This window comes from Entelurus aequoreus, linkage group LG24 (genome assembly GCF_033978785.1).
Source record: "Entelurus aequoreus isolate RoL-2023_Sb linkage group LG24, RoL_Eaeq_v1.1, whole genome shotgun sequence".
Classification (NCBI taxonomy): Eukaryota; Metazoa; Chordata; class Actinopteri; order Syngnathiformes; family Syngnathidae; genus Entelurus; species Entelurus aequoreus.
Genome location: NC_084754.1, coordinates 26908406 through 26934147, shown reverse-complemented (window position 1 = coordinate 26934147; position 25742 = coordinate 26908406). Strand labels below are relative to the sequence as shown.

Sequence of the window (25742 nt, the reverse complement as noted above, 5' to 3'; positions counted from 1 at the left end):
GACATACATAGGTACCTACGCTCCCACATACATATACAAATAAATACAGTACATATTTACACACTCAAAGTTCGTACATCCACACGCACATTCATTATACAAACATACTGTATACACATACTGTACATATACATTCACTGTAAAAACATACATATACACATACTGTACATATACATTCACTGTACAAACACACATACACATACTACACATACATTCACTGTACAAACACACACATACATATACTGTACATATACATTCACTGTACAAACACACATTTACACATACTGTACATATACATTCACTATTCAAACACACATACTGTATACACATACTGTACATATACATTCGCTGTACACACATATACACATACTGAACATATACATTCACTGTACAAACACACATACACATACTGTACATATACAAGTACATATGCACACATACACTCATGCACATAATCACGTTTCATCAAACATATATTAACGTTGTTGCCCTAGGGTAAACTGGGTATAACACATGGCACACTGACAAAGCTTAACCTATTGTTACTATAACAATCTACAAGGTTAAGGTTGCTTCTCTTTCTTCACCTCCATTTTTCTGCATTCTTTCGTATCTCAAGTTATCATTACGTATATGTATTGTTGCATTTGAACAATTGTATTGTTGATAATAAAGGTAAAGTACTGGTATTGTTTATTATCAATAGCACTATTTCTATTGGTATTCATATTGCTCCATTTTTAGTGTAATAATGCTCATTGTCATTTCTGTATTATTATTTTTTTTTTAAATTTTCGCTAACTGCTTATTTGCTATTACTTTTACCATCATATTTGTACATGTCGTATTTGCTGATGTTGCTCTGTTGTTGTTGTTGTTGTGTTTGCTGTTGTTGTTTTTGTCTCTCTGTCTAATCCCCCTCTTGTCCCCACAATTCCCCCCTCTGTCTTCCTTTTTCTCTCTTTCTATCCCCTCCTGCTCCGGCCCGGCTGCACCAAATGATAATATAAATACATTTAATAAAGTCAAAATACAAGTAAGGCAACAAGAGAAGTATCCTACACTTCTCTTTTGTAAAGTAAATCTGAACAGCCGATATGGGCATCTACATCTGCTATATGATTTGCCCGAGAAGCTGGGCAGGACATTAAAAAAAAAAAAAAAAAAAAAAAAAAAAAAAAAAAAAAAAAAAAAAATATACAGTCGTGGAATTAACACATTATTATGCCTAATTTGGACAACCGGGTATGGTGAAGATAAGGTCCTTTTTTTTTTTAATAATAAAATTAAATAAGATAAATAAATTAAAAAACATTTTCTTGTATAAAAAAGAAAGTTAAACAATATAAAAACAGTTACATAGAAACTAGTGATTAATGAAAATTAGTCAAATTAACTGTTAAAGGTTAGTACTATTAGTGGACCAGCAGCACACACAATCATGTGTGCTTACGGACTGTATCCCTTGCAGACTGTATTGATATATATTGATATATAATGTAGGAACCAGAATATTAATAACAGAAAGAAACAACCCTTTTGTGTGAATGAGTGTGAATGAGTGTAAATGGGGGTGGGGTGTATTTTGGGTTGGTGCACTAATTGTAAGTGTATCTTGTGTTTTTTATGTTGATTTAATAAAAAAAACTAAACAAAAAAATAAATTAAAAAAACGATACCGATAAAAAAAACAAACGATGACGATAATTTCCGATATTACATTTTAAAGCATTTATCGGACGATAATATCAGCATCCCGATATTATCGGACATCTCTAGTTGCAGACAATTTGGACATTTATAATGTTAAAGAACAACTCCACACTCCAAAGCTCAAGCCCTGCCCCCTAAGGTTTAAGCTCTGCCCCCTACAGCTCAAGCTCCGCCCACCTCACCCACCCTGTTTGTTGAGACTCAGGCGCCGGCACATCCTGTTTTCAGCAGCCCGGCGTCCCAAAGCCCACCTACCCTTGTCCTCAGCTTACGCTGAGGTCGTGGGTCAAATGCTCCTCCCACCATCTACTGACAGCACCCGGAATCCACTTCTTGTGGGTGGGCTAGTGCTGGTAGAGGTGCATCTGGGGAAACACAGCGCCTTCTACTGAGGTCGCTGGCTGCCTCTTCACCAACGGGGGGCGCTATCGGTTCAAGCTTCAGGTCCACTTTCTGCACTAGCGTTGCAATCTACTGGGGACCTTCCAGAAAAGTACAGTGCAGCGTGGATGACAAGGTGGTACCGGAAGGTGGTACCGGAAGGTGTTAACTGAGCGGAAAATTGAGTATTAGCTTCTTGTGACGACACCGCCGGGAGCCAAGCCCGTTACAGCTTTAAAGCCTGCTCAAGCCAAGCCCGCTCCAGCTTTGACGACCGCTCAAGCCAAGCTTGTGCAAGCCAAGCTCTGCCCAGCCACTCAAGTGGGTCCGACGCCACCAGCCTCTCGAGTTGGTCCGACGCCACTATCCTTGTCTCAAGTGGGTCCAACGCCACCATCATCACCTCCAGCAGGTCTTTTCACGACGCTGCTTCCTGCCCCGCCTCCAGCGGGTCCCCCTACGACGTCACTTCGCGCCTCACTTCCAGCGAGTCCTCCAGAGACGCTGCATCCTGCCTCTGCTCGAGCGGGCTGTCCGACGACGCCTCATCCTGCCCCATTTCTAGCTACACCATTAGCTCCGCAGACGCCTCCAGTTCCGTCTCCAGTGGGTCTTCCGACGACGCCACCAGCCCAGCAGCCTGCTGCAGCTCGACCTCCAGCCCAGCAGCCTGCTCGCCTGGCGTGAAAGCGTCTGTCAGGTGCTCACGGCCTGCCTCCTTGTTGGTCATAAATGTGGCCAGTCCATGGACGCCCCCCTTGCCATCAGCAGCCATTTGCACTCCTACTTTGGTTTCTCCTTCCCTCGTATATGTGTCATCCTGTTGTGACATAATCGCTTCCTGAGCGCTGTTCCCCACACCTGTCTCCAGTTAGTGATTAGGGTTCCCAAATGTTTCTAAGTTAATCATGCTCCTTATTTATACCAGCCTCTCCTGTTAGTAGGCGCAAATCTCTTGTTTTCTTCATGCCACAGCTTGCGTTTGTTTTTCTCTCTTTGTAACAAGTAAGCCTCCAGTTTCCCCCGTGCGCTTTTTCTGGGGGGCACAATACAATGTGCGTTAGAGGTTTAATTGATGAAATCCATTATATATTTTTTGAAAAACAATAAAGCAAGATTTGTCCAGACTATAAAACATTTGAATGAATTCATCAAAGTGTTCACATATTTTAATATATAGTAGTACCTCAATTTACGAGCTTAATTGATTCTGTGACGGAGCTCTTAACTCAAAACACATGTATCTCAAATGAACACCTCCCAGTGAAATTAATTGAAATCAATGGTTCTAGGCCGCCTCAAAGCAGCATAATTTTAACACGTTAGCATTCGTCTTAAAAAGAAAAAATCACTTTTAAATCAGAAATATTGTATAAAAACTACTACAAACAACGGTAGGTTTATGAAGTTATGTAGTAATAATGTACAGTATTTCCCTTGGAAAATGTACTTCTTTGGTATCTTTTTTCTGCTGCTTTTCCATCAAAAAACACCCTCAGCAGCTTTTCCATATTTTCATGGATAAATATCTGCCATTCAGATATCATTTTATCAGCCTTGGTTGGCGTTGACTCATTCTGCTTCAGTATGGTACAGGCTAGCAGTGATACGCTCCAATTGCTTCGTCAAGTCTCCGACACATTATGTCATGTTTGTGATGCTTTCTTTCTTTAATTCAATGAATATCATCCACTTCTTTTTCTCACTTCTTTCAAATAAAGTTATTTCAATCATAAGCTAAGCTAATGCTAACGAGTAAGACCAGATGTTTTCTTGCATGAGATATTTGCTTGGCCAACTAGTGGCGGGGATGCTTGAAACTCAATGTTTTGCTTGCAACTTAAAACATAACAATTAGCAGATCGTTCTAATCTCAGAACACTCTTGATTTGGGGCACTTTTAAATTGAGGTACCACTGTATATTACTCCTTAGTTGTTGCTTGATGTCGTCATGTTTGGTAAGGGTCTCATCGAGAATGGAAATATTGGACAGTACAGATATTACTCCCCACGATGGCGTGGAAAACAGCAGAGGCCACCACAGTGTAAATGTTTTTTTTTTTGTTGTTGTTTTACTTTTGTGGCTGTGTGTAGAAGTGGCTGGTTGCATCAGCTCTGCTCTTTAAATGTCTTTAATGTCCTTTGTGTTCTTTGATGTTTCCCTCTTACACACATGTCTATGTGTGCTATGGCTATGAGGGTTTTTTTTCCACTTGGCCTCAGTCTGGACCCCCTCTCCAGGGCTGGACCCCCTCTCCAGGGGCCCAGGCTTAGACTGATTTTTTTATTTTTTTTCTTCACAACCAAGTCCAACCCCGCCCAGCGTTTACCTGTTTCTCACCTTTTTTTTAAGGGTCGCCGGAAGTTGGCAGACCCTTCAGCGATCCTGTTCTGTCTCCCTGTGATGTTTGTCTGCTCTTGAATGGAATTGTTAAAGTATTTCTGATTCTGATATGTACATACTGTACTGTATACTGTATGTATGTCCCTAGATAATAATAATAATAATAATAATAATAATGAATTACAATTGTAACGCACTTTACATTTGTTAAAATCTCAAAGTGCTACAAAGTATAAAAAAAAGAAAAAAGAAAATAGAAAGTTAGAATATATAATAGAACATTAAAATAGAAATAAAAACATGAAAAACACTAGATAAACAGTAGATAAAACAGAAACAGATACAATAGAAATAAAAGCATGAAAGCACTGGATAAAACAGATTGGCAGTGCATTTAAAAACAAGAAGGCAGAGAAATTAGATTAGTGGTTCTTAACCTGGGTTCGATCGAAAGGGGAGTCGGCCTCAGCGGTTCGGCGGAGGTCAAAACACACCCAACTCATCGTGTAAATAAAAACTTCTCCCTATCAGCGTATTACGGATACGGCAACAACAGAAGTCACACTGATTTGCAGGTGTGTAATTTGTTGTAAGTTTATGCGCTGTGTTGGTTTTGTTCTTTGAACAAGGTGATGTTCATGCACGGTTCATTTTGTGCACCAGTAAAAAAACATGGTAACACTTTAGTATGGGGTACATATTCACCATTAATTAGTTGCTTATTAACATGCAAATTAGTAACATATTGGCTCTTAACTAGTCATTATTAAGTACTTATTAATGCCTTTTTCGGCATGGCCTTATTATAACCCTAACCCTCTAACCCTGGCCCTAACCCTAACCCTAACCAACTAACTCTAAATTAAGTCTTTGTTACTTATGTTCCCCATACTAAAGTGTTACCAAAAACATAACTGTCTTGAATTTGAAAAAAACAACATTTTATTTTTCACTAGAGAAGGGTTCGGTCAATGCGCATATGAAACTGGTGGGGTTCGGTACCTCCAACAAGGTTAAACGCCTACTGAAACCCACTACTACCGACCACGCAATCTGATAGTTTATGTATGATGACGTATGCGCGTGACGTCAATAGTTAAACAGAAGTATTTGGACACCATTGAATCCAATACAAAAAAGCTCTGTTTTCATCTCAAAATTCCACAGTATTCTGGACATCTGTGTAGGTGAATCTTTTGCAATTTGTTTAATGAACAATGAAGACTGCAAAGAAGAAAGTTGTAGGTGGGATCGGTGTATTAGCGGCTGGCTGTAGCAACACAACTAGGAGGACTTTGACTTGGATAGCAGACGCGCTATCCGACGCTAGCCGCCGACCGCACGGATGATCAGGTGAAGTCCTTCGTCCTTCCGTCGATCGCTGGAACGCAGGTGAGCACGGGTGTTGATGAGCAGATGAGGGCTGGCTGGCGTAGGTGGAGCGCTAATGTTTTTATCATAGCTCAGTTGCTAAGTTAGCTTCAATGGCGTCGTTAGCAACAGCATTGTTAAGCTTCGCCAAGCTGGAAAGCATTAACCGTGTATTTACAGGTCCATGGTTTAATAGTATTGTTGATTTTCTGTCTATCCTTCCAGTCAGAGGTTTATTTCTTCTGTTTCTATCTGCATTTAAGCACGATGCTATCACGTTAGCTCCGTAGCTAAAGAGCTTCGCCGATGTATTGTCGTGGAGATAAATGTCACTGTGAATGTCCATTTCGCGTTCTCGACTCTCATTTTCAAGAGGATATAGTATCCGAGGTGGTTTAAAATACAAATCCGTGATCCACAATAGAAAAAGGACAGAGTGTGGAATCCAATGAGCCAGCGTGTACCTAAGTTACGGTCAGAGCGAAAAAAGATGCGTCCTGCACTGCACTCTAGTCCGTCACTCTCACGTTCCTCATCCACGAATCTTTCATCCTGGCTCAAATTAATGGGGTAATCGTCGCTTTCTCGGTCCGAATCGCTCAAGCTGCTGGTGTAAACAATGGGGAAATGTGAGGAGCCTTTCAACTTGTGACGTCACCCTACTTCCGGTACAGGCAAGGCTTTTTTTATCAGCGACCAAAAGTTGCGAACTTTATCGTCGATGTTCTCTACTAAATCCTTTCAGCAAAAATATGGCAATATCGCGAAATGATCAAGTATGGCACATAGAATGGATCTGCTATCCCCGTTTGAATAAAACAATTTAATTTCAGTCGGCCTTTAAAGGCCGACTGAAATTACATTTTAAAGGCCTACTGAAATGATTTTTTTAAATTTAAATGGGGATAGCTGATCCATTCTATGTGTCATACTTGATCATTTCGCGATATTGCCATATTTTTGCTGAAAGGATTTAGTATAGAACAACGACGATAAAGTTCGCAACTTTTGGTCTCTGATAAAAAAAAGCCTTGCCCCCACCGGAAGTAGCGTGATGTCACCGGAGGAAGGACTGCTCACATTTTCCAATTGTTTTCAATGCAGCGAGAAAGATTCGGACCGAGAAAGCGACGATTACCCCATTAATTTGAGCGAGGATGAAAGATTTGTGGATGAGGAACGTGAAAGTGAAAGACTAGCGTGCAGTGCAGGATGTATCTTTTTTCGCTCTGACCGTAACTTAGGTACAAGGGTTCATTGGATTCCACACTCTCTCCTTTTTCTATTGTGGATCACGGATTTGTATTTTAAACCACCTCGGATACTATATCCTCTTGAAAATGAGAGTCGAGAACGCGAAATGGACATTCACAGTGACTTTTATTTCCACGACAATACATCGGTGAAGCTCTTTAGATACGGAGCTAACGTGATAGCATCGTGCTTTAACTGCATATAGCAACAAAAGAAATAAACCCCTGACTGGAAGGATAGACAGAAAATCAACAATACTATTAAACCATGTACATGTAAATACACGGTTAATGCTTTCCAGGCAGGCGTAGCTTAACAATGCTGTTGCTAACGACACCATTGAAGCTAACTTAGCAACGGGACCTCACAGAGCTATGCTAAAAACATTAGCGATCCACCTACGTCAGCCAGCCCTCATCAGCTCATCAACACCCGTGCTCACCTGCGTTCCAGCGATCGACGGAGCGACGAAAGACTTCACCCGATCATAGATGCGGTGAGTGGCCCGGGGACGAAAGAAGTCAAGGTGAGGTCGGCGGCTAGCGCGTCTGCTATCCATCTCAAAGTCCTCCTGGTTGTGTTGCTGTAGTCCACCGCTAAAACACCGATCCCACCTACAACTTTCTTCTTTGCTGTCTTCATTGTTCATTAAACAAATTGCAAAAGATTCACCAACACAGATGCCCAGAATACTGTGGAATTTTGAGATGAAAACAGAGCTTTTTGTATTGGATTCAATGGGGCCGAATACTTCCGTTTCAACGATTGACGTCACGCGCATATGTCATCATACATAGACGTTTTCAACCGGAAGTTTAGCGGGAAATGTAAAATCGCACTTTATAAGTTAACCCAGCCGAATTGGCATGTGTTGCAATGTTAACATTTCATCAGACGCTCCACCTACGCCAGCCAGACCTCATCTGCTCATCAACACCCGTGCTCACCTGCGTTCCAGCGATCGACGGAAGGACGAAGGACTTGACCTGATCATCCGTGCGGTCGGCGGCTAGCGTCGGCTAGCGCGTCTGCTATCCAAGTCAAAGCCCTCCTGGTTGTGTTGCTACAGCCAGCCGCTAATACACCGATCCCACCTACAACTTTCTTCTTTGCAGTCATCATTGTTCCATCCATCCATCCATTTTCTACCGCTTATTCCTTTCGGGGTCACGGGGGGCGCTGGGGCCTATCTCAGCTACAATCGGGCGGAAGGCGGGGTACACCCTGGACAAGTCGCCACCTCGTCACAGGGCCAACACAGATAGACAGACAACATTCACACTCACATTCACACACTAGGGCCAATTTAGTGTTGCCAATCAACCTATCCCCAGGTGCATGTCTTTGGAGGTAGGAGGAAGTTGGAGTACCCAGAGGGAACCCACGCAGTCACGGGGAGAACATGCAAACTCCACACAGAAAGATCCCGAGCCCGGGATTGAACCCAGGACTACTCAGGACCTTCGTATTGTGAGGCAGACGCACTAACCCGTTCATTAAACAAATTGCAAAAGATTCACCAACACAGATGTCCAGAATACTGTGGAATTTTGAGATGAAAACAGGGCTTTTTTGTATTGGATTTAATGGGGTACCAATACTTCCGTTCCAACGATTGACGTCATGCGCATACGTCATCGGAAGTTTAGCGGGAAATTTAAAATTGCACTTTATAAGTTAACCCGGCCGTATTGGCATGTGTTGCAATGTTAAGATTTCATCATTGATATATAAACTATCAGACTGCGTGGTCGGTACTAGTGGGTTTCAGTAGGCCAGGGGTCACCAACGCGGTGCCCGCGGGCACCAGGTAGCCCGTAAGGACCAGATGAGTAGCCCGCTGGCCTGTTCTAAAAATAGCTCAAATAGCAGCACTTACCAGTGAGCTGCCTCTATTTTTTAAATTGTATTTATTTACTAGCAAGCTGGTCTCGCTTTGCTCGACATTTTTCATTCTAAGAGAGACAAAACTCAAATAGAATTTGAAAATCCAAGAAAATATTTTAAAGACTTGGTCTTCACTTGTTTAAATACATTCATTAATGTTTTTACTTTGCTTCTTATAACTTTCAGAAAGACAATTTTAGAGAAAAAATACAACTTTAAAAATGATTTTAGGATTTTTAAACACATATACCTTTTTACCTTTTAAATTCCTTCCTCTTCTTTACTGACAATTTTTTTTTATTGTAAAGAATAATAAATACATTTTAATTTAATTCTTCATTTTAGCTTCTGTTTTTTCGACAAAGAATATTTGTGAAATATTTCTTCAAACTTATTATGATTAAAATTCAAAAAAATTATTCTGTCAAATCTAGAAAATCTGTAGAATCAAATTTACATCTTATTTCAAAGTCTTTTGAATTTATTTTAAAATTTTTGCTCTGGAAATTCTAGAAGAAATAATGATTTGTCTTTGTTAGAAATATAGCTTGGTCCAATTTGTTATATATTCTAACAAAGTGTAGATTGGATTTTAACCTATTTAAAACATGTCATCAAAATTCTAAAATTAATCTTAATCAGGAAAAATTACTAATGATGTTCCATAAATTCTTTTTTAAAGTTTTTCTCTTCTTTTTTTCGGTTGAATTTTTAATTTTAAAGAGTCGAAATTGAAGATAAACTATGTTTCAAAATTTAATTGTCATTTTTTTCGTGTTTTCTCCTCTTTTAAACCGTTCAATTAAGTGTAAATATCATTAATTATTAATAATAACGTTAAAGGTAAATCGAGCAAATTGGCTATTTCTGGCAATTTATTTAAGTGTGTATCAAACTGGTAGCCCTTCGCATTAATCAGTACCCAAGAAGTAGCTCTTGGTTTCAAAAAGGTTGGTGACCCCTGCAGTAGGCCTTTAAGAACCACTGAATTAGATAAAAGCTGTACTAAAAAGGTGGGTTTTTAGATGTCCACTAGATGTCGCCTAAGTGTACAACGTTTATACAAACATGTTTTGAAAAACATAGTATTGATCAATTTCTATATATGTACTGCAATACTATGTAGTTTTGTAGACAGTGGGATATATCATGTAGAAACTATGTGGGCACATGAATGAGACGTATAATTTTGATGCCAAGAGTTTCCATGAGCAAGTTATGGTAGTAAATGGAAACAAGTTTATTTTCCCTAAATCGTCTTGAAATCTCAGACATCTCGGAATGCATCTCAGCTCAGGCTATTTGTGGAGGGAACACAGGAACACTGTTACATAATCACTCGCACTTATGCTCTGAGCTGGAATGCATTGACGTCACAAGGAGCACCGACGTGCACGCGTTGAGCTTCCGCGCGCGGCGCGTTCTCGACCATTCTCAGTGGAGTCGAGCTCGGCCGGGGGGAGCGTGCACGCGAACACAACATGGAGCCGCGTATAGAACGACGAGGAAGCGTCGACGTCGTTATGTTGCCCAGCGAGATGTCAGAGTCGACGGTAAGTTAGCGAGGCGGTTTTTGTGACTATTTTTTTTTTTTTTTTACCGTGTTAGCGTCTTCGGCGGAGGTGGGGAAAGGGAGCTAGGAGGACTGCGGATGTGCCAACTCGGGACTGCAGTTTGTCGAAGAACAGCTGGCCGTGACACACTTGGCGGCCCCATGGCGACATAACTGATAATACTGCGCGTATTAACAACGAGCAGGCCTCACTCCGGCCGCTTTCCCACATGTAAACAGTTGCTGGGCTGCCATGTATTATGGATGGATGTAGATGGACGATGTTAGTGACGAATGAATATGTCAGATGGACTTGTTCCCCATGGGGAGATCAGAAGATGATGTCATCTGCATCATATTCAGCCCCTTAGACACACATTAAGGTTTCCTATTACACTTATTGATCAGGCCTGTTGTGCAGGGTGAGTGTAATTTGAGAAAGATGCTCCTTCACTAAGACAATGGACCATCTTCACTCTTATCTTGTGCTGTACTCGTGTATGTCAACTTTTACTATTTCCTTTAGTGAAACAGAATATTCTTTTTTTCCCTGGCTTAATGGCATATTTATATCTCAAAGATTGCTGGGACACCAACCACAAACTACAACTGTCTGATGTGGGTTATTGCTGGCCAACAAGAATGTACTGAACAGCTATGATGCAATCATGTATGCAAAATATAATATCGGGAAAAAACAATTCTGATCCTGATACTCCAATCAAAATTATAATATCGGGAAAAAACAATTCTGATCCTGATACTCCAATCTAAACGTACAGTCGCGATCAAAAGTTTGCATACACTTGTAAAGAACATAATGTCATGGCTGTCTTGAGTTTCCAATGCTTTCGACAACTCTTATTTTTTGACCTGGGCAAATTAAGGCCCGGGGGCCACATGCGGCCCGTTAAGCTTTTCAATCTGGCCCGCCGGACATTCCCAAATATTTTTTAAAAGATTTTTAAGATGGAAAATGTAGCTGCCATTATGATGTGCAGTGATGTTTTCTAATGACCGCAAGTCTTGAACTTTACAAAGTATTTCAATGGTTGGAATCTGCGCTTTTGGATGATATACCAGTTACTATGGTAATCTAATTAGTTACTATGGTCATCTAATTAGTTACTATGGTAATCTACGTCACAGCAGCTCCGACGAGGCACCAGGCAGTGTGGGTAGGAAGCGTTTCCACAGACGCGGAAGGAGATTTTCACAACAAAGTTAAATAAATAAATGATAAATGGGTTGTACTTGTATAGCGCTTTTCTACCTTCGAGGTACTCAAAGCGCTTTGATCAGATATATCAGATTGTAGGTGGGTTTATTTAGTACCCTTCGCGTTCATATTTCACTGGTTGTTGCATTTTTGTCGCGTTTCACTCGATTGTAAAATATGTCTATCGAAAGGGGGGTGTGACATTCATATTTTGTCAATATTCAGTGTTTTATCGTTCATAGAAAAATTTAAAATTCCATTACGTTTTTTAAGGCGGTCTGTCATAACGTTTTTAGCATTCAATCAGACATTATTGTGAGGTTTTGTATTAGTGTTACTAAAAATAGATATACCGGCCCCCAGACACATTTTTTTCTCTAAATGTGGCCCCCGAGTCAAAATAATTGCCCAGGCCTGTGTTAGAGTGATTGGAGCACATACTTGTTGGTCACAAAAAACATTCATGAAGTTTGGTTCTTTTATGAATTTATTATGGGTCTGCTGTAAATGTGACCAATTCTGCTGGGTCAAAAGTATACATACAGCAATGTTAATATTTGGTTACATGTCCCTTGGCAAGTTTCACTGCAATAAGGCGCTTTTGGTAGCCATCCACAAGCTTCTGGCAAGCTTCTGCTTGAATTTTTGACCACTCCTCTCGACAAAATTGGTGCAATTCAGCTAAATTTGTTGGTTTTCTGACATGGACTTGTTTCTTCAGCATTGTCCACACGTTTAAGTCAGGACTTTGGGAAGGTCATTGTAAAACCTTAATTCTAGTCTGATTTAGCCATTCCTTTACCACTTTTGATGTGTGTTTGGGGTCATTGTCCTGTTGGAACACCCAACTGCACCCAAGACCCAACCTCCAGGCAGATGATTTTTGGTTGTCCTGAAGAATTTGGAGGTAATCCTCCTTTTTCATTGTCTCATTTACTCTCTGTAAAGCACCAGTTCCATTGGCAGCAAAACAGGCCCAGAGCATAATACTACCACCACCATGCTTGACGCTAGGCGTGGTGGTGTTCCTGGGATTAAAGGCCTCACCTTTTCTCCTCCAAACATTTTGCTGGGTATTGTGGCCAAACAGCTCAATGTTTGTTTCATCTGACATCACATGGACAAAGATAAGACCTTCTGGAGGAAAGTTCTGTGGTCAGAAAAGACTTCTGAACCGAGTAGGACACCACAACGCCCGTCGGCAATAATAAATAATAAAATATTTTATTTGTTACTTCATTTAAATAAATCTTAAGGTTCTACAGTACAAACAAATATTTAAAATTATACAGGCTTAGACATTACAAAATGGTAACATACTAAGACTTAAACACTATCCATGAAGCATAAGAAACACAAAACGGGCAAAATAGTGGGTTTTCTAACAGTGTGTTTATTTATTTTAGTTATTTAAAAAAATACTTAATTAAAAAAATTGCAGTGTATGCACAGTACTAGTACTTTTTTTTTTTTTTAGCAAATTCAACAATACTGTCATAATGATGACCTTGATCATTTTAGTCACGATAATTGTAATATGAAATGTTGATATTGTTACCTCCTTAATATGGAATGTATTTTGTGCAAGTCAACCGTTAAACCTGGTATATTTTCATATCGGTATGAAACTGTTGATAAAGCATTTTGGCCGTTTTAGGACCCAGTTGTTTATTTAGCAAGCTCTGCTGCCTAATAACCTAACTCGTACATTGTCCCAACTGTGCTAGTTAAACAGAATATTCTTTTTTTCCTCACTTAATGTGGGAAGTAGGAGCAGTAAACCACGCGATGGTGTATTTATATGGAAAAGATTGCTGGGACACCAACCACAAACTACAACAGTCTGTCCTACTGTCTGATGTGGGTTCTTGCTGCCCAACAAGAATGTACTGAACAGCTACGATGTAATCATGTATGCAAAATATAATATAGGAAAAAACAATTCTGATCCTGAAACCCCAATCTAAACGTATATAAACACATTACTGTCTGAGCAACTAAGCTATTTAATGGACTTCAAGGACTTCTGAACATAGTAGGATGCCACAACGCCCGCCAGCAATCATACATAATAAAATATTTAATTTGTTACTTCATTTAAATAAATCTTAAAGTTCTACAGTACAAACAAATATTTAGAACGATACAAGCTTAGCCATTACAAAAGGGTAAAATACTAAGACTTAAACACTATCCATGAAGCATAAGAAACACAAAACATGCAAAATAGTTGGTTTTCTAACAGTGTGTCTGTTTATTTCAGTTATGTAAAAAAATTGCAGTGTGTACAGTACAAGTACTTTTTTTTTTTTTAGCAAATTCAACAATACTGTGATGATATTGATGACCTTGATCATTTTGGTCACGATAACTGTAATATGAAATTTTTATATCGTTACATCCTTAATGTGGAATGTATTTTGTGCAAGTCAACCGCTAAACCTTGTATATTTTCATATCGGTATGAAACTGTGGATGAAGCATTTTGACCGTTTTAGGACCCAGTTTATTTAGCAAGCTCTGCTGCCTTATAACCTAACTTGTACATTGTCCCAACTGTGCTGAACTGGGCTTTTATTTGTTTGGTTTGCTGTCAAGATTGTTTTGTATATCTTATTTGCCCTACATGATCACAATTTACTATATGTTTCTATCTATTCTATTGTAATTTGTATATTTTTCTGTTAAACTATGCTATTAATAACCCACTCTAAGTATAGCATATTGTATTTGAATTATTATGTACATTATGAGTAGAGATGTCCTATAATATCGGCCTGCTTTAAAATGTAATATCGGAAATTATCGGTATCGTTTTTTTTATTATCGGTATCGGGTTTTTTTTGTTTTGTTTTTTGTTTTTTTAGATTAAATCAACATAAAAAAACACAAGATACACTTACAATTAGTGCACCAACCCAAAAAACCTCCCTCCCCCATTTACACTCATTCACACTCATTCACACAAAAGGGTTGTTTCTTTCTGTTATTAATATTCTGGTTCCTACATTATATATCAATATATATCAATACAGTCTGCAGGGATACAGTCCATAAGCACACATGATTGTGCATGCTGCTGGTCCACTAATAGTACTAACCTTTAACAGTTAATTTTACTCATTTTCATTAATTACTAGTTTCTATGTAACTGTTTTTATATTGTTTTACTTTCTTTTTTATTCAAGAAAATGTTTTTAATCTATTTATCTTATTTTATTTTATTATTATTTTTAAAAAGGACCTTATCTTCACCATACCTGGTTGTCCAAATTAGGCATAATAATGTGTTAATTCCACGACTGTATATATCGGTATCGGTTGATATCGGTATCTGTAATTAAAGAGTTGGACAATATCGGATATCGGCAAAAATCCATTATCGGACATCCCTAATTATGAGTGTAACTATTAAAAAGTGAATAAAATATGGACCGCATGGAGTTCTCAGAACTTGAAATACAGCCACGACAATAGAGCGCAAATCACAGCGGTGGTGTGTGGGTGCTGTGATCTGCGTGACGGCGAACAGCAGAGAGTTGTAACTTTTTTTATAAGCAACTATTTTCTGCTTGCCTTAACCGTATGCACATTATCAACAAAGAGTTTTATCCAAATCCAAAATGGAATAAATATTTTTCTCAAAATTATACACACAATACATACCCCATAATGACAATGTCAAAGGTTTTTTAAAATAATCTTACAAATTTATTAAAAAACTTAAAAAAAATCACATGTTCATAAGTATTCACACCCTTTGCTCAATACTTAGTTGATGTACCTTTGGCAGAAACTACAGCCTCAAGTCTTTTTCAATACAATCCCACAAGCTTTGGCACACCTATCTTTGGGCAGTTTTGCCCATTCCTTTTTCATCTTTATTGAATTTATTAAATTGAGGAAAAAGGCTGTAACATAACAAATTTTGGAAAAATTGAAGCCCACTGAATACTTTTCGGATGCTCTGTAACTATGGATTGGGGTTTGTTGTTTCTTTATAGGGGAATACGTTAATGTCACTTGTTTTCATGTTAGCATTTAAGCTAGCGCCAGTCGGCCCGTGAGTTCAACAAAATTAATTTATAATCTGGTTTTTATATAATTGTAATTTAAAATGGTAGGTAATCATAACGTCAAGGAGTTTTACCGCAGTTATCATTATTACCATTTATCGTGGTGTGTATGAAAAAACTGTCCCCACGAAATCACAATCTCAATTCTAAGCACAAAAAAAAGATTCCCATTTCCAGCGAGTCTTGCAGCCCCTCCCCTGTCTTGTACATATTTCTGACAATAGCACTAACTTAGTTAAAACTTTTAAATTCAAATAATGAAAATCTGTCTAATGCAAAATCACCTATAGTCATCAACATGTTTCTGATTGTGTTGTTATTTTTCATTTTCCTTTCAGGTAACCACCCTGCAGTAAGGAGGATTTTCACCTAACAGCCGCGTGTCCTTCTTCCCTAAAACGTTAATCATTCCTGCTCCTCCAGTTTTCTGAAGTGTGCCATACATTTACAACTTTTTCGATGCCAACATGGACTGCGGAGAACACATCTCGGCTGAAGGCGAAAATTTTAATTCAGGCCGTTTGAATCTGAGCGGACTGTACCATGTGGGTCGGACCTTGGGCAGGGGCCATTATGCGGTGGTCAAACTGGCCCGCCATGTCAACACAGGGCAGCTGGTTGCTATCAAGATGATTGAAAAGACCAAACTTGACGTCATGGCAACAAGTCACCTCTTACAGGAAGTCAGGTAAATAGTGTAATAACACAAGACACTAAGGATATTGATATGCAAATACAATACAATGTGTTATTTCTATTATTTTAGATGTATGAGACGGGTGCAGCATCCCAACGTGGTTCGTCTCTACGAGGTCATCGACACACCCACCACCCTATATCTGGTGATGGAGCTGGCCGAGGGGGGCGACCTGTACGACTACATTCTCCGCCATGAGAGAGGCGTTGCTGAGGCCACTGCCAAACGTCATTTTGCCCAGATTTTGCGCGCTGTGGCATACTGCCACGAACTCCACGTGGTGCACCGAGACCTCAAGCCGGAGAACGTAGTGTTTTTTCCCCAGCAGGGTGCGGTGAAACTGACAGACTTTGGCTTCAGTAACTTATTCCAACCCGGGACAATGTTGGACACCAGCTGTGGCTCCCTGGCATATTCCGCACCTGAGATTCTACTAGGGGAGCAGTATGATGCGCCTGCAGTGGGTGAGACTCTCTTCAAACTATCTTTATTCATGTGCACATGTTATCCAAACTTTGAGGTTCCACTATATTTTTTAACAAAACACTAAAAGATCATGGAGACTGCATGTGGAGCGCTGAATAGAAACATTTAATGAGAAATGTATAAATTAGGTATAGCACATAAAATATAGTCAAACCTGTCTATAGCAACTACACAAGGGAACCTGCAAAAATGGCCACGCAACCTAAGTTGGCAGCCATTTTGATTTTGTGGCCGGCACATGTGTTTTTATCTATTCTAATGTTTGTGATTGGGTAATGCAAAATAGCAATGATTTACAACTGAGACCCAACCTATCAACATCATACATACATTGTTGCAGCAAAACGTCGATATTAGGGGCCGCTTTACAGAGTAAAAAACAATTCTGGGATGTAAAATAAGTGGCCGCTGGCTTCGTGAAACAGCTGAACTCTTTTAGACAAAACTACTTTTTGGGGATGTGGCGACCAATTGGCCACCATCACTATCTTCCCTATTTCGTGAAAAAGTATGTGATCACCATTGCTGATTAATACAGATCCCCTCTGGCTGACACTATCAATTTCTGGTCCGCGAACTGACACACGGCTAGCAGCTAAAGTGTGGAACTGCTCCCATGAGTTAACAATCATCACCCCTATTGCGGCAAATAAACTGAATTTATTAGTATCTTAAGAATTATTATCAATTACTGTTATCACTGGAAGCAAGCCATGAGCCAACAGCTGGCATGATAATAGCTGAACAACATTGGAAATAATTGCTCAGTAAAGTTTAAGAACTGTAGATGGAACCACGCAGTAGCAGAAAGTAAGCGGTTATTAACATGAAATTAACAAGTAGATTAATAGGAGTCTGGAGAGATGATATAACCACAACTATTGTGCTCTTTTGGTGTGTCGGTATTGTCGTGGCTAGGTGTACACAACACTTAAAGGGAGGGCGGATCAATCCATAAACCGGTGATATTGATACCAAGGGTAGTGTCCGCATATGATCGATACTAGAGTGATTAGATCAGTAGTTTTATTTTCTCAAAATATTTTAGTTGTTTTCATTTGTTTACAAAATCAGGGAAAAGCCGAAGGATTTAAATTAGTAGATAGTAGTTTGTGCTTTTAATTTGTTACTGTGTTTTGTTGACTTTGTTTTGCTCAAACAATTTTATGTAATAAAAGAGACAAAGGAAATAGTTTGAATAGTGTATTGATATTGTTAAACTGTCACTAGGACTCAATATAAAGGATCTGAAGAATTTACAGGACATGTGATCGATATTGATAATGGCCAATCTTATGAATGATCGGTATCGGAATTGTCAGCATAAAACCTTCGGAACACTCCTAGTACTTTTCTCTGCAGGGGAAATTTTTGTGGCCGCTATTGTCGAGTGGCTGTCATAGACAGGTGACCACTGACCCAGGATTAACTGTAGTGTAATTCAGAGTGCAAAATAGTGGTGGACAATTGGTGTGTTGCATTGGTAACGAATCAGGATGGCTTCAGTTTAGTGCCAAACAACCACTCTATGCCAGTGTGTTTGCAAGCGTCCACTTGCCCCCTTGACCTGACGTCTGTGTGTGGCAGCTCATAGCGTCATGTCCTAAATCGTGAGTCCTCGTACTATTTGTCCTATCACATGCATTTGCTTTTGTGTAATGCTTGTGTTGTCTATGAACGTGTATATTTGTCTCTGCAAAGGATTAGTGTGGGTATCTGGGTCAGTCTAGCGAGCCAGCCAACTGGGCATGTTTTGCAGTGGAGCCAAAACACTGCAGTGAGCGAGTGTCAAGCGTGAGTCTTCTCAGTGGTTCTTATCTTGTGAGGACATGAGTTTTTGGGGATTTGGATATAATTGGTGAGATGAGAGTTCTGGTTAAAGTGAATTGTCCAAATAGACATGAAGGTCCATTGGTATAATGCCCTGTCAAGGGCATTATACCAGATTATATAAAATGTCACCCATATGTGGGGGAAATCTATGTTGGGCTTTACATGTTTTTTCTCCGTGTGCTTGTGTAGGTTCTCTCATCTGTAAAATCTACTTTAGCAGAAAATACAGGCTGAACTGTGCAATGTCTGGTTCAAAGAGGAAGGTGCACTTAACTGTTTTACCACAAGTAAACCACATCCATTTGCAGCTAAATTGAAACCTCCGAGGTCAAACATAATCCCGAAACTACAATGTATTCTGGTTTAATTTTCCCATTGGAAATAAATGGAATTATAATCAGTTTCAATGTTAAACTGTCGTCATCAGTAAACGTTTATTAACTATACAGGCTAAAATTTCAAGAATTAATTCAACTGCTGATAAGACTAACATGTAACATTCCTGATAGCGCTGTAAAATAACCCAACAGTCTATTGTCACACTTAGTTTCAGTTTATTTCGAACATGCATACAATACAATTACAATGTAAAGCATCACATATTTCAAGTTGTTTCATTACAGCATGTCCGAAAAGGAGTAGGAAGAAGCAGAGTTTATTTAATCCTACCAATGTTTATATCATAGCAGTTTTATCTAATTTCTTTTTCGTATATCGATAGGCTCCAGCACCCCCCGCGACAAGCGGGGGGTGTGGATGGATAGACAGATATCATTCTGTTGCCTCATGTTCTTTTGTCTTATGCACACCTCTTGTTATAACTGGTTCTTCCGATAAAGACAAAAAAAGCAGTTATGTCACATTTAAGTTGAACAGACTAGTATATTTAAATATTTAAATGATATAAACTAAATAATACATACAAAAAAAAAATATTAAAAAGAGCGTCGGACTCTGTGTACTTCTGTCAGGTTGCTACATTACTTACAAGATGTTGCTTGCACAATATCACCACCAAGCATTTGTTGCAGGTGGCTGAGTTTGCATACATTTAGCACCGAAATAAGGCTGGGTACTACCGCTTAAGTCCGCACCGGTACCATTATGGAACCTGATTTCGGTGCCCACCCCTATCTATGACGTCTTCTGAGATGGCACTTAAAGCCGTCCATATACACTCAGGGTAATGTGGAAGCGCTGTTGTTCATGTTAGCTTCTTTAAAGACAATGAAGACCCTAAGTTTTTCATAGATCAGAATCAGAAATACTTTATTAATCCCCGAGGGGAAATTAAGATTTTCAGCACAATGTATGTTAATGGTTATTTAACATTGTGCCCAGTCCAAGTTGTATCCCAATTCCCACCTCTCAGCCAAAATCAACCAGCCCTGTTGACCTTTTACAGTATAAGCAGTTTACAAAACGGATGTTTGATAAAGAACGGACACAGGCTCTTCCACAGGGCTTTCCGTCATTGACAAAGATAAACACAGCTTTCAGTTACATAATATTTGACCATTACAGTGTGTGTACTTCACACAGTTTGAGTTCGGTCTAGAAATGGACATGCTGTAGGTGAGTTTGTGTGTTATTGCAATTATTAAACAGTTACACTAAACAATTACACAAAAAATGATCAATAAATACTTTTAGTATCTTTTTTGTTCCATTAAATTTTAATCCGTGTTGTGATTCACATTAATAACCTTAAAATATTAAATTTTTTCCAGGCATTACAACACACTTCCTTCATCAACAATTTAGGAAATCGAATGATTATTGTAGCCAATTCAACATTATTTTCTTACATTATGTATTATTGTTTTCATTTCACATACCGTATTTTTCGGACTATAAGTCGCTCCGGAGTATACGTCGCACCGGCCGAAAATGCATAACAAAGAAGGAAAAAAACATATATACGTCGCACTCGAGTATAAGTCACATTTTTGGGGGAAATGTATTTGATAAAATCCAACACCAAGAATAGACATTTGAAAGGCAATTTAAAATAAATAAAGAATAGTGAACAACAGGCTGACTAAGTGATCGTTATTTGACGCATAAATAACCAACTGAGAACGTGCCTGGTATGTTAACGTAACATATGGTAAGAGACATTCAAATAACTATAACATATAGAACATGCTATACATTTACCAAACAATCTGTCACTCCTGATCGCTAAATCCGAAGAAATCTTCTTCCTCGTTGTCGCTCCTGGTATGTCCTTTCTTTCTGCTGCTCGATTGACGTTCTCTGCTGCATAGTTCACTACGTCCAGCTTGTAATCTGCAGTATATGATTTCCTTTTGGGTGACATTTTTGTTCAGTCCTTCTCAGTTTTTATAAGTTGCCGCCAATGTTGATGTGATCCATTTTAATAGCTACGGTAATAGCATATAGCATATAGCAGTTAGCATCCCATGACCCACAATGCACTTCTGCCATGACCCTCCCCCGCCGAATTCTTATTGGTTGACGTGTGTGTGACGATTGCTGACGTGTGTGTGACGATTGCTGCCATTTGCTTCGTCTCTTACGCGAATGGGATAAATAATATTATTTGATATTTTACGGTAATGTGTTAATACTTTCACACATAAGTCGCTCCGGAGTATATGTCGCACCCACGACCAAACTATGAAAAAAACTGCGATTTATAATCCGAAAAATACGGTACATGGCCAATAAAGCTGATTCTGATTATTCTACGTTAAATGATCTCTGCTCGTGCTATAATATACTGAACAAAAATATAAACGCAGCACTTTGGTTTTTGCCCCCATTTTCATGAGTTGAACTCAAAAGATCTAAAGCTTTTACACAAAATACCTATTCCTCTCAAATATTGTTCAAAAATCTGTCTAAATCTGTGTTAGTGAGCATTTCTTCTTTGCCAAGATAATCCATCCCACCTCACAAGTGTGGCATATCAAAATGCTGATTAAACAGCATGATTATTGCACAGATGTGCCTTAAGCTTCCCATCTAAAATGTGCAGTTTTGCTTTATTGTGGTATGTTCAGCTTCCAGGAATTGTGTACAGATCCTTGCAACATGGGGCCGTGCATTGTCATGCTACATGAGGTGATGGTCTCGGGTGAATGGCACAACAATAGGCCCCAGGATCTCGTCACGGTATTTCTGTGAATTCAAAATGCCATCAATAAAATGCACTTGCGTTTGTTGCCCATAACATACGCCTGCCCATACCATAATGCTACCCCCATCATGGGCCACTCGATTCACAATGTTGACAACAGCAAACCGCTCTCCCACATGACGCCACACACGCTGTCTGCCATCTGCTCTAAAAGTGAAAACCTGGATTCATCCGTGAAGAGAAGACCTCTCCAACGTGTCACGTCACCGAATGTGACTTTGCCCACTCAGGTCGGTTATGACAACAAACTGCAATCAGGTCGAGACCCCGATGAGGACGACAAGCATGCAGATGAGCTTCCCTGAGACGGTTTCTCACAGTTTGTGCAGAAATTATTTGTTTCTGCAAACCAATTGTTGCAGCAGCTGTCTGGGTGGCTGATGCCACACGGTCATGGAGGTGCACCTGCTGGATTTCGAGGTCCTGGACTGGTGTGGCTTCTCTTGGTTTGCGGTTGTGAGGCCGGTTGGATGTACTGCCAAATTCTCTGAAACAATTTTGGAGACGGCTTATGGTAGAGAAATGAACATTCAATTCACGGGCAACAGCTCTGGTAGACATTCCTGCAGTCAGCATGCCGACTGCACGCTCCCTCAAAACTAGCAACATCTGTGGCATGGTGCTGTGTGATAAAACTTCAGAGTGGCCTTTTTCTGCATTGTGGCAGCCTAAAGCACACCTGTGCAATAATCATGTTGGTTAATCAGCATTTTGATATGCCACACCTGTGAGGTCTGATGCTTATCTTTGCAAAGAAGACATGCTCAACCACACAGATTAAGACAGATTTGTGAAAAATATTTGAGAGGAATAGGTATTTTTTGTATATAGTAAAAGTTTTAGATCTTTGAATTCATGAAAAATGGGAGCAGAAACAAAAGTGTTGCGTTTCTATTTTTGTTCAGTGCCTTTCATTGCAGAGGGCATAGGTTTGATTCCCGTTCAGGGTTGTCAGGAAGGGCATTTGGCTTAAAAGCCATAATCATTCATGTGATCAACTCGCTGTGGCAAACATGAACACAAAAATGGAAATTAATGCTTTATTTCAGATTGCCAAATGCTACATTTTCTCACAAAGTAATTATTGTGTTCATATTCTAGGAAGTCAAAGTCAAAAAGTGCAGCGCTACTACTAGTTATTTGTAGACAAAGCTTCTTTGCAAAACGGCTTCTTTAGAGCCATTCTCGCTTGGGCGTGATTATTTAAAGTTCTAGTTCTCGTTACAAACACATCACATTACATACTAAATAGACAAAAGTCTGGGGCTGTACTTGTTAGTTCTCACTAGATTAATCCCCTAATTCGTCAGCATAACAGGCACTTTGGCATGACGCGATTACTTTTTTACGAACTTACTCCTTTGTTTACTTTTGCATAATCAAGCCTCATGTAGACCTGGGCAATATATGCATTTTATCGATATAATCAAGTTTTTTGGAGCAGACGATTAAAAATATATATATATATATATTTTTTTCTACTCTTTCTCCGGAATACGTTTTGCCCCCAGGAGCTTCCGTAGCTTGTGCCATCCTTATTACGGTATAGCTCGGTTGGTAGAGCGGCCGTGCCAGCAACTTGAGGGTTCCAGGTTCGATCCCCGCTTCCGCCTTCCTAGTCACTGCCGTTGTGTCCTTGGGCAAGACACTTTACCCACCTGCTCCCAGTGCCACCCACACTGGTTTGAATGTAACTTAGATATTGGGTTTCACTATGTAAAGCGCTTTGAGTCACTAGAGAAAAGCGCTATATAAATATAATTCACTTCACTTCACTTCACTTCTTTAACAGAGATTCACACACCTAGCAAAACATGGCTAATGCTAACGAGAGCAAAACATTTGTTCCAAAGAAAAGAAAAGTGTCAGTACTTTGGTTTTGCAACAGCAGGCATTAAACAAAAGACTGCGCATGGCAAAGTTTGCTTAAAAAAGGCAGCAGCACAACAAACATATTCCTGCATCTGAAACCAACGCCTCCAGCCAAGTGCGGGAAATACAATCACGAGGCGAACAAAACCGCAACAACAAAAACACACTCCGGCTAAAAATAGCTTATTGTGGTGGAGTCATTTATACCAGGTATGTATAATGATCAATGCTATGATTAGGGTTGGGTATCAATTGAATTCGAACGATTCCGATTCCGATTCCTGACGATTCTCGATTCCGATTCTTTTAAGAGGCAGGGTCAAAAAAAAGTTTAGGATATTTTAAATGAGCTAGCTAACCTACATACAGTCTTTCTGAATGAAATAGTCTGACATTCTCCAACAATTTTAATTCTATTAACTTTTTATGAACTTTACTATAAATTCCTCACAGGGCTGTATTCAACTAGAATATACATATCAAATATATGAACTTGAATAAAAATATTATAAATACATTTTAACAGGGGTACACTTTCCTCAAGAGAGCTTTATTTTTGAAAACCTCATGAAAACACATTTACACATAAGTGTATGATGCTGCAGGAAACCTCATGAAAACACATTTACACACACAAGTGTATGATGCTGCATGTCATATATGTTGCATATATATGTATGTGCTGCTGTTGCTTTAAGGACGTTGCGGCAGCTGCCGTAAAGGAGGTGCGTTGCTAGCGTGGTTGCTATGTTTTGCGGTGAGTCGTAAAAGTGTTTGTCACATGTTTGTACCCTGCTATAATCTGAGTAAAGTTATTCATTGGATATACCTTTTGTTTTTTTTTAACTTCATTACACTGCAGGTACTTAAACATGCTACCGTGCTCCCACTGATGGGCTAACCTGGTGCAGAAAAGCAAATAAACAATAAGAAACAACTTGCAAAACCCAGTCCCAGATTAGCAGCAGGTACAGAATAAAATCAGAGACAGTTCTTGTTTAGGAAAATGACCATATCCCCCTTCTCAGGCAGGATGCGTGAGCGTTCTGGACAGATAGTGTCTTCTGCTGTGGAAAATACACGTTCGCTGGGTGTGGAAGAAGCTTGAACGCATAAATAGGAGAAAGCGAGATCTGACAGCAGGAGGAAGACGGGACATGCATATATTTGTACTTCATGAACTCGGAGGTGCTTCATCATGTTCGACGTGCACCCTCCTAAGCACGAAACAGTCCTGCCGCACGTGTTATATTTCGCCGATATTTCATTTTTTTTAGTAAAATAAAGCCACACTTGCGACCGCCGACGCCCGCTATTCATGCTTGACTGACTCGCTCGGCTACATAGTCTCGGCTATGCTAACACTTCCGGCGGTGGCCGCTTCTTCTTCCGGTCGACGGACTTATTCTTTTTTTCCGGTCGGCGGACTGGGTATCGAAACTAGGAATCGAAATGTAAACTTTTGAACGATTCCGGGAGAATCGGAAAGTTAGTCCCGGTCCCAATCGATACTTGATACCCAACCCTAGTTATGATGTAACGTGGCAGGCTACTTTTGATGTGGTTTATGTAAACATGACAGCATTAGAAGCACAGCAAGTTCAAAGCCGGAAACATCCATCTGTCCATCCATTTTGTACCGCTTATTCCCTTCGGGATCGCGGGGGGCGCTGGAGCCTATCTCAGCTACAATCGGGCGGAAGGCAGGGTACACCCTGGACAAGTCGCCACCTCATCGCAGGGCCAACACAGATAGACAGACAACATTCACACTCACATTCACACACTAGGGCCAATTTAGTGTTGCCAATCAACATATCCCCAGGTGCATGTCTTTGGAAGTGGGAGGAAGCCGGAGTACCCGGAGGGAACCCACGCAGTCACAGGGAG

General features: G+C 39.7%; 1 protein-coding gene across 1 annotated transcript in view; it reads left to right on the top strand.

The window, feature by feature from the left end:
• The first annotated feature begins 10352 nt into the window (after positions 1 to 10352).
• The window catches only part of snrkb (SNF related kinase b), a 32477-nt gene continuing 17087 nt past the window's right edge, over positions 10353 to 25742 (top strand). Inside the window, exons 1-3 of the mRNA XM_062035877.1 lie at positions 10353 to 10504; positions 16137 to 16486; positions 16565 to 16959. Of these exons, the coding sequence (XP_061891861.1) occupies positions 16266 to 16486; positions 16565 to 16959 (616 nt within the window). The 5' untranslated portion in view covers positions 10353 to 10504; positions 16137 to 16265. The remainder of the gene's footprint in view (positions 10505 to 16136; positions 16487 to 16564; positions 16960 to 25742) is intronic.